The sequence below is a fragment of the Perognathus longimembris genome, chromosome 28, assembly GCF_023159225.1.
Source record: "Perognathus longimembris pacificus isolate PPM17 chromosome 28, ASM2315922v1, whole genome shotgun sequence".
NCBI lineage: Eukaryota > Metazoa > Chordata > Mammalia > Rodentia > Heteromyidae > Perognathus > Perognathus longimembris.
In genome coordinates, this window is record NC_063188.1 from 80052850 (window position 1) to 80063012 (window position 10163).

A 10163-nucleotide genomic window follows, 5' to 3' on the forward strand; every position below is an offset into this window, starting at 1 on the left:
GAAACATAATGCCACCTGTCAGAACCTACTCAATAAGGACTATACATTTCCACATTCTGTCAATAATGCCACCTGGCCTCCATAGACTTGGAGAGACTAGAATCTTCAGTCCTCTTTTAGAGACTGAAACCTTGTGGAAGAACCTCATTCCAGGTTTCAGATTTCATTAGCTGAGATTCAGAAGGAAAAAAATCCAGTGATGTCAAGAAACCTGGGGCCATACTTTCCTCCTGCGCTGCCTAGCAGCATCAAACATGATCAAACTAGAGCCCTAACTTCACCAGACTGAAGGGGAAGATGTATTCTGCCTGAATGCTGCTATCAGTAAAAACCCAGAGAGTAATATTATTTGACAGACCCCAGGACCCCACAGCAGACCAAAGAAGACACAGTTATCTCTTAAACCTGTTCTCTATAAAGCACTTATTCCCCTCTTCTTTTTGGTGGCACCATCAACAAACCAATCTGAGGATCAAAGAGGAAGAAATGTGATACTGCAAACAGCTAGACTGCAAATTCTGCCCTGTTAATGCCAGTACCTGGTGAGTGATGAGGACCACTAGCACCCCCAACAGACATCAGGAGACTCTGCAGGAGGAGGCTCTCCAGCCTCATCCATACCCTCACCCCCATTCCCTACCACTTACCTTCCTCACACTGCAGTGAATTTACAACTCAGGGCTTTCAAATAGTTTGTAAATCAGAATCCCTATCTCTCAGTCTACCAATTAGAATGAAGGACCACACAACAGCACAGGGAGGAATGAGTTTTTGGGTTTTAGTTTGGTTTATTTTTGTTTGTTTATTGTTTGGGAGGATTTCTTTTTTGATTTTTTATTAAACAGGGGAAAGAGGTGTATTCAGCTTTCTATGAACTGAGAACTGTACTAGTGAGGTTACATTCCCCGGACTTTACTGTTTGGACAGAGTTTAACCATGAGTTTAACCATGGTCTTGTATTTCTGACTTGGATAAGGCAGAACACAGGGCTTCCTGTGTTGTGAGAGAATCAGCAAACCAGGTCATATTGTGTGTGCGCTGGTCATGGATCTTGGATTCAGGGATTCACCCACTGTCACTTGGTTTTCTCAGGGCTGTATGGGAAGAGAAATCTATCAGTTGTGACGTGCAACCAGTACATAGGTTAGTTTACTGGCTTTTGTTTGGAAAACTAAAGTTGTGATAAATTTTGCCAGGCAGACCTAACCTCAAATAGAGACGCACCAACCACCACATTTGCTCCCTGAGAAGCTAACATAAAAGGAACAAGCCATCAGAGCAGCCAGAGCATCGTTTTAACACCACAGGCCCTACTGGAACATAAGCCAGCTTGATACAACAAAATAAGTAGAGATAGGTAGTTCAGAAGATTCTGGAAGCTGCAGGCATGTGCAGGATTATGTTCCCTCTCTCAGGGACATTACCTACATTGCAGAAGGGCGTCCCAATACCAGCACCATACTTTCCTCCTCCTATGACACCAAATAAGAGCAAGTGGGTAGGTCAATTGAACCAGGCAGGAAGTGCAGACTTAGTCTGCCCAACTGTTGGTGTTAGTAGATACCCAGAGAAGACCCCAGATTACCTGACCCTGGATGCCCAACAGAAGAATTAACCACAGTTAGCACTTAAAACCGGATCCCAAGAAGTACTTGTCCTCTCATCTCTCCTTCCTGATGGCGACTTCCAAGGACAACCTGAAGAGCAGACCAGTGGACAGTGCAAGGCGACAAACAGCCAGTAGGCAATGTGGACCCCACCAGTACAGCCAGGGGAGATCTCGGGAGCCCTTGAGGGCCTTTTGCCCCCAGAAGAGTCTCTGGATGACGACAGTGGAGAATCAGCAACCGCGCAATGTCTCTATACCCAGACACACACACACACACACCTTCCTTCCTCTCAGGTGCATTAGGTGAGGTGGCCCAGGGTCCCCACATGGCCTAGGAACATCCTTTCCCCTCCAGTGCCCAACAGCTCCATCCAAGAGTTAGCCTCACTCCAATGGCAATAGGCTGAGGGCTGAGAATTTTTCTCCCTACTGCTGGCATCCGGGGATCCCCTGAAAGGAACCCGACGGCCTGTCCCGCAGCATGAGAAGGGAGTCACCCTCACCACTGTAACCCTGCTCCCAAAGAACCACTTGTCACCCGTGTTCTGTCCCTGCCGTGTCTTCAAAGACCCACTGAAGATCAGACCTGTGGGGAGCCAACACATGGCAAACAGCCAGGCTGCAATTTCCTTAGTGGCCTAACTGCCTAGGGCCACAATGCTGACCTTTAGCACCCCTAGAGTCCCTGCCGGCACCTGCGCACTATGCCGGCCAGGCTCATGACACCACATACACACCCGTGTCTTCGTGACCCTGTCTACATGCCTGGATTTATCTAAACTCCCCGAAGCACCAACTTCTGCCATTCACTCTACCATGCACGGGTGAGGGACCAATCACACACAGGAGGAGGTGGAGAAATGTGGGTGTTCCAGGGCTGGGAGACATTCAAGTGTGCATTCACAACCCAGCATTGACCTCGTGGAGGCACATCTCCAGTCCTTCTATGTTTCCTTAGGGTTTCCATAATGGCTCACAATTACCCTTCAGCACCTTCTGAATCTGTTTGAACAGGATTTACAGCACCATGCCTAGCTGCTGTGTATGTGCTGCACTGTTCTGGGGACTCAGATACAGGGATTTGTACTCTTGGCTTTGATGTCTTCCTGCTAGAGGCTGGTGTTGTAACTTGGCCAACATAACCCCCAAATACAACCACGATTTTTAGATAGACTGAGTACAGGCCATATATTTGCCTAGCTTTGCCCCAAACACTCTCTCTGTCTCTCTGTCTCTGTCTCTCTCTGTATCTCTCTCTGTCTCTCTCTCACACACACACACACAAACGCACACAGACACACACACACATATCTAGGCCACGAGACTATGTAGGATAATAGTTGGCATCACAGTCACATGAATCACCACTACAAAAACACAATTCGTACTGAAATATGATGCCACCATGTCAGCACAGATTAGTTCTGGCTAGATTGTCTATCCCCATTTGGATGCTGCAGCCTGGTGGAGGACCTTCATTCTTCCTCTCAGACTGCATTAGCTGAGATTCAGCAGGGAGTGCTGAGGCACCAACTGGTCTGGACTCATATTTTCCTCCCTCACTGGCTGATGGCATTATCTCAATGGGAATGGGAACCCCAAAAAGACCAGGCAGGAGAGGCAGAGGTATTTTTCACAACTGCTGTCACTCTTAGATAAGCCGAAGAATTGACATTGTGTAAGCCTGAACCCACAGCAGAAGCTTGTAGCCAAAGTTGGAACTTGCATTCAGCTCCCAAACATGCTGTGGTCTTCCCCTTCCTTTCCACTTGGTGGCAGCCAGGATTGAATCTCTAGATCCTGCTTCTGGCACACAGCTAGGAGACTATATCCTGCTGCCAGCTCAGAGCTTGTGAGCAGCTGCGACCTCTAGTGCTCAAAGTTGGCATCAGTACTCTCCCTCTCCCTGTCTTTACAAAAGGTTTGGATTCCTGTCCTATGATTCAAGTAGTCAACCAGCAGCAATCCCTGCCCGCGTCTTTCCAATTAGGGTGAGGGGCCAGTTGCAGAGAGGAAGACAGGGGGAACGGACTGCGGTTTTCTCTTTGGAGGGGTCAGAGTTTTATCTAGAGTTGGATTCATAAAACAGTCCTGTCCCAACAGCCTGGTCATTTGCTTGAATTATATTTGGATGAGGTCTCACAGTTTTCCCTAGATCACATGGATACTCGAGTCTAACAAGAGGAAGCTCCACCTTGCCAGGTGCCAGTGGCTCCCTCATGCCTGTAATCCCAGCTACTTGGGAGCCTCAGATCTGAGGACTGTGGTTCAAAGCCAGCCTGAGCATGAAACGCTGTGAGAACCTTAGCTCGTTGACAGCCAGAAAACTGGAAGTGGTGCTGAGGCTCAAGTAGTAGAGGGCTAGTGTTGAGCTAAAGAGCTCAGCATCAGCTCCAATGCTCAGAGTTCAATCCCCAAGACAAACTGAAAGAAAGAGAGAGAGAAGCTACACCAGACCAAAATGCTTGGGATATCTGGTATGGTCCTGGGACATAGATTTAGGGATTCACCCCCTGTAGATTAAATCCATTGCTTTTGCTATTCCTTGAGCCGTGCCACCAGTGCTAACAACTGTGGGAGGAGACTGAGGCCATGGCAACTTTTCACCTGGGTGTAGGTAAAAGTATGATTCATCCACATTGGCCTTTGTTCCAAAGTTACCTAGGATACCAGGATTGGGCAAGAAATCCACCAGAGGGCTGGGAATATGTCCTAGTGGCAAGAGTGCTTGCCTCCTACACATGAAACTCTCGGTTCAATTCCCCAGCACCACATATATGGAAAACGGCCAGAGGGAGCGCGGTGGCTCAGATGGCAGAGTGCTAGCCTTGAGCGGGAAGAAGCCAGGGATGGTGCTCAGGCCCTGAGTCCAAGGCCCAGGATTGCCCCCCCCCCCCCAAAAAAGAAATCCACCAGAAATATGTGAACAACACAGGCGCTACTGAATCCAACCCCACCTAACCACCACATATTCAGGAGTCATTAAAGACTGTTACTGCTTTTTGGTACATTTAGCCTGGGGCAGGAAACATGCTCCTCTTTGGCGCATTAGCTGAAATCAAGTGGTACTCACTGGTCTGGGAAATACTTGCCCCTTCAACTGGCTGGCTTCCACGTTCCAGAAACAGATGGAACCCTAATTGTTTTGTAGCAGGCATGAGGAACAGGGTTATTCTGAACAACTACTGGAATGAGTGGACACCTAGAGAGAAACCCAAAATTCCTGACCACAGGATCCCCCGGCAGAAGCAGGTGTCCATGGCTGGTGCTTAAAACCTGCTCCCAAGCAGCAATTGTCATCCCACTCATCTCTACCTAGTGACCTCATCATGGGAAAACCTGAGGAGCAGACAAAATACTAGGAAGCAATTTCCTCTGCCTTAGTAGGACCAGAAAGGAGCTCCTGTGCATTTTGCATCCATAGCACCCCTAGCAGGCATCAGCCATTAATGCAGGTGAAATATCACATTCCCACTCCATCTTCACTAGCCCCTATGGAGTCTTAAGTAGCCTGGATTTTCAGTGTACAAGCTGTGAAACTTGGGCCTACATTCCCAATTACTTTAGTGACCATTCAGAAACAATGGAACAGAGAGAAGTAATTTATAGAGGAAAGGGAGGGAAATTGTTCTGTTAGAATTTCTAAGACAGCATTATACCAATATAGCTACATCACTGTTGTTTACAGGTTGACTTATATGTTGAAAAGTCTCAGAATCTCCCCTAGATCAATCTGTGCTTCCAACCAAGCACAATGTGAAGCATCACTACGATATACATTCTGTGAGTTTCTGCGTGTGTGTGTGTGTGTGTGTGTGTGTATTTGTCGTGCATTTGTAGGTGTGGAGATTATGAGACTTAGATTCATGAATTCCTGCAATTTTCATGTTTTTCTTGGTTTTGGGGGCCATTCAATCATCTGGGCCATGCCTCCAGTTGGAGCAACTGCATTTGTGTTGAGATTCAGGACAAGCCAACTCTCTGCTTGGTTTGTGTTCAAATGATGAATCCATGATTTTGTTTCCTGAGTAGAGTGGCTAATGAAAGTGAACCCCATACCTAGCAGAAACCACATTCTGACAACATAGGCCCTACTAAAGAATACTGGCACTCTGTCTTGACAGACTAAATAGAGCATCGAGTCTTAGGCTTCCTTTTATGGCTGCAGCCCGCAGGGAAGCCATACTGGGGGATTTCCCCTTAGTGATCACTACTGGCAATTGGGGAAGAGGAAATACAGTTAAACCAAGAAAACTGCATAATAATTCCCTCATAATCTGGTGGCATCATTCAAAGGGAAGACTGAACCAGAGTACAGAGGTGTACACTACCACCTACTCTCATCAGTGCACACCCAGGGAAGAAGCACACCCAGCCTGCCTCACCCCCCACCTCACTGAACAGCAGATTCACATAGACAGATCAGCACTTCAAATCACTCCCAAACAAGTACTCTTTATCTTTCATATCCTTACCTGGAGGAGTGATCACCAGACCAAACAAGAACCAGACCTCTGAATCTAAACCCAATGCCATTGACTAGGAGTCAATTTTCTTGGCCGCATTGGTGCCAGCACTCATTCATGAACAATTAGGAACTCCATTGATTGTGAATGATGCAGGCAGGTGTCATGCTATTGCTCTTATTGCCTTGCATATAAGAGGAAATGAATGCCCTGGTTATGGCACAGTGTCTCAACTCATGACTCTTTCTCCCAGTTAGAGCGTGGAACCAAACATAGGCTGATGGGCAGAGAGAAAGCAGAGGGAGGGCTGGGGATATGGCCTAGTGGCAAGAGAGCTTGCCTCATATACATGAGGCCCTGGGTTCAATTCCCCAGAACCACATATACAGAAAACGGCCAGAAGTGGCGCTGTGGCTCAAGTGGCAGAGTGCTAGCCTTGAGCCAGGGACAGTGCTCAGGCCCTGGGTTCAAGGCCCAGGACTGGCAAAAAAAAAGAGAAAGCAGAGGGTTTTGGATTGGTCGGGGGCAGGGGGATGGTGGCAGGAAGGCCTACTGTAGATTGAACTCATATGCTGGTGCAATATCAGTGTAGCTATACCCCCATTCATTTGAGTTTATTTATACTTTGAATAAAGCTCCCAATAATCCCAAAGACAGCCTTACACTTCCTTACACTTCACAAGCAGCATGAATTAAAGCACCACAGAGTATCTAGTGTGTGTACATGCATGCTTGTGTGTATATGTGTATGTGATACTGAGTATGCATGGGTCATGAGATTTGGATTCAGACATTTCCTCACAGTCACTTGTCTTTCTTGCTTTCAGGAGATTTTCCATCACATTCACAACACCATCACACTGAAAAGGTGCTATTTCCATGTTGTTGAGACTATGGACAGGAAAACTTTTGTCTGGGCTAGCCTCATACCTAGACCCCCACACATCCACCTTTGCTCCCCGATTTGCTAGGAGAACAGGGATGGACTATCACCGCCATTAGAAACACCATTGCTCATCACACACGCTCTAGTGCCACCTGGGTCACAAAAGATTAATTACAGACTTTGTGTCTTTTTGGTGCAAAGCCAGCTAAAGGGAGCTTGTTCCTCCCCTCAGGCAGCTTCAGTTGGGAGGCCCAAGGTCACCAAACAGCCTGGGGCCATAATTTCCTCTTCTGTTTTCTGGAATCATCAAGCAAGTGCAGACTGAAGCCCCTACTTCACCAGTCACATAGGAAAGGGGTCTTCTGCCCAAGTGCTGGCATCAGCGCACTCTTGGAGTGACCCTAAAGCCTTGGATCATGTGACTTCACTGGAACAGCAGCAAGTACCTAGAGTTTGCACTTTAACCCTTCTCCCAACCAGTGCACACACACAGGACTAATTAGCAATTTTAAGACCCATTTGCTGCTACTACATTCAACATACGAAGGAGGAATCACATCCCACACCTGAGTCTCCAGGCACATAGCTAAGGGGCAATTTCCTCCTCCACAAATTACTGAGCAATTCCACCTAGGTTGCCGATTCTTCATGATCTTGCACAAGAGAATCGTGTAGGGGATGCATACAAACCACATGTTCCCTCTGCCTGTTACCATTACAATGCCAAGAATCACAGGACAAACCAGAACTTCCATACAGTCTACCAGGGGCTACTTGTGCCCTCCTCCTTCTAAGTAGAGTAAAAGAATGCCATCAGCTCAGAGCATAGGGACAGATACTCCTTAATTATTTTTCTGTAAGTGCCACTCTTGGGACTTGATGTCAAGGCTTGAGCACTCTCCCAGAGCATTTCTGATCAAGGTAGATCTCTACCACTTGAGCCACAGCTATATTTCTGGCTCCTTTTTTTTTTTTTTTTTTTTTTTTTTTTTTGGCCAGTCCTGGGCCTTGGACTCAGGGCCTGAGCACTATCCCTGGCTTCCTTTTTGCTCAAGGCTAGCACTCTGACACTTGAGCCACAGCGCCACTTCTGGCCGTTTTCTGTATATGTGGTGCTGGGGAATCGAACCCAGGGCCTCATGTATATGAGGCAAGCTCTCTCGCCACTAGGCCATATCCCCAGCCCTCTGGCTCCTTTTTTGAGTAGCGAATTGTAGATAAGTTTCTGAGGGATTTCCTAATTCAATCCTGTGATCTCAGCTTCCTGATTGGCTAGGATGACAGGTATGTGCCAACACACCTGACTGGTTAATTTTTGTAAGGAATAGAAAACTCTTTATTGACCAGTCTTCACCATTATTTAAAATTAAGTAAAGAATATACAGTGAGAGAGCATCCTCATTAGCTCAAAGTTCTTTTTCTAGCTTTTGTAGAACCAGCAAACCAGTACTGAGAAACATTCAGCCTACACTTAAGAAATGAATTAGGGTAATACAAAAGCATGCAAGTCAGTGTGTGTAAAATTTTGCTAACACCTGAAGGACAGCGGGATCTATATAGTCAAAAATCTCTCAGCAGCTGATTCCTTTTCCACAGGCTGAGTCGACAATATCCTAAAATTCATGAGCTTTCTCTATACACATTCAAGTACTCTGTTAATGGATCACTAAATAATCTTTTCAACATTTACCTTGTTTTGCTTAGCTGATTAAATTATGCCAAGATTTATCATAATTTGTTCATCCAGGTGGTGAAGTCATTGGTAGTAAAATATATTCCTTTCACAGAAATCTTCTAACAACCTATTGCATTCAAATTTCTATGGCAGAGGCAGGAGGACCTATGGTTTGAGGCCAGCCTAATGCCAGCATGAGCTGCCCAGGGCTCTAGGCTTAGAAGCTAAACAGGGTTCAGGGGTGTAACTGAGTGATAGATCATGTGACTGAAATACGATGTGATGTCCGTTCCTCCAAATAATCAAAATCTCCAAAAAATGTTCACATAATTTATGTGTACACACATACAGTAAAAAACAAAGCAATTGAGATGACCTTTCAAAATAGCATTTAAACACAATTGTTATGATTAAATATTAACAAAAAATCTGCATAATATTTAAAATCCCTCATCTTAAATCCTGAGGAAATGTAGCCTGGAAGAAAATATTCTTTGCTGAAGGATTAAGCAACTCAGAAAGACTTTATTATATCTTATGCAAAAAGAAATCTCCAGAGCACCACCAATACTAATTTCAAAATGAACAGATTAAATTAACTTCATTAGAATGTAGTTATTGTTTCACAACAATATGTAAAACGCAAGACTCAGATTACATATATACATATTTTAATGAATGTATATATAAATGAATTTAAAAATTAATGCATTTCATGTCTATGCCAATGAAGTTTCTGTTCATAAAAAGCAATTACAACTTGAGGCCATTGAACATTAGCTTCTCTTGATAGCACCCACTCAGGTTGGTCTAAATTTTAATACTTCATGAGGAGCATTAGTATTTCATCATTTTTCGTGGCAATAATTATTTGTTCAGGTTCAGACCTCCTAGAAAAGCAAAATGGGCAGTCACCAGGACCACTTTCATCGTCTGATGGGCTATCATCAGATTCACTCTTACATAAAACAGTTTTCTGAGAATTTAGAAAATCCTCCAATAACTCTGGGCAATTTAAATGCTCTTCTGGTTCCCAGGTATTATCAGCATCTGAATAACCCTTCCATTTCAGGAGATATTGTACCTGCCCATCTAATACACGCTGGTCTACTATTTTCTCCACCTCAAATTCTTCAAGTTCTACTTCTTCAGTTTCTTCAGAATCTTCATTCTCCTTCTTAATTCTTTTTGCTAGTATGATTTCCGTGGAGGCCATTTTTTTAACTGCAGGTGTGAACAGCTGTTATTAATACCTCAGATGCCCCCAGTCACGACCCTGTAGCAACTGTGGCTGTCGAGCCTCAATCTCCAGTCACCTCCAGGGGATTTTTGTTAAATTTCTACGATAAGTCCTAGGAAAAGAACAAAAACAGAACATCAGTCCAAATCAATTGTGAATCTTCCTAAATCACCATGTCTGCAGGTCCAAAAAAATCCATCCCCATGGCATGTTCCTCTGCAACAACCTGGCTTCTAGTAATAGACCAACAAATCAAATCATATAAGCACAGCCAAGGTGTTAAAAGC

At 45.2% G+C, this 10163-nt stretch overlaps 1 protein-coding gene across 1 annotated transcript; it reads right to left on the bottom strand.

Annotated features, from left to right (window-relative positions):
- Positions 1 to 9453: 9453 nt before the first annotated feature.
- On the bottom strand, positions 9454 to 9852 carry LOC125343148 (chromobox protein homolog 3-like). Its single transcript, XM_048335419.1, has one exon. The coding sequence runs from the start codon at positions 9850 to 9852 to the stop codon at positions 9454 to 9456; it is 399 nt and encodes a 132-aa protein (XP_048191376.1).
- Between the last annotated feature and the right edge of the window lie 311 nt (positions 9853 to 10163).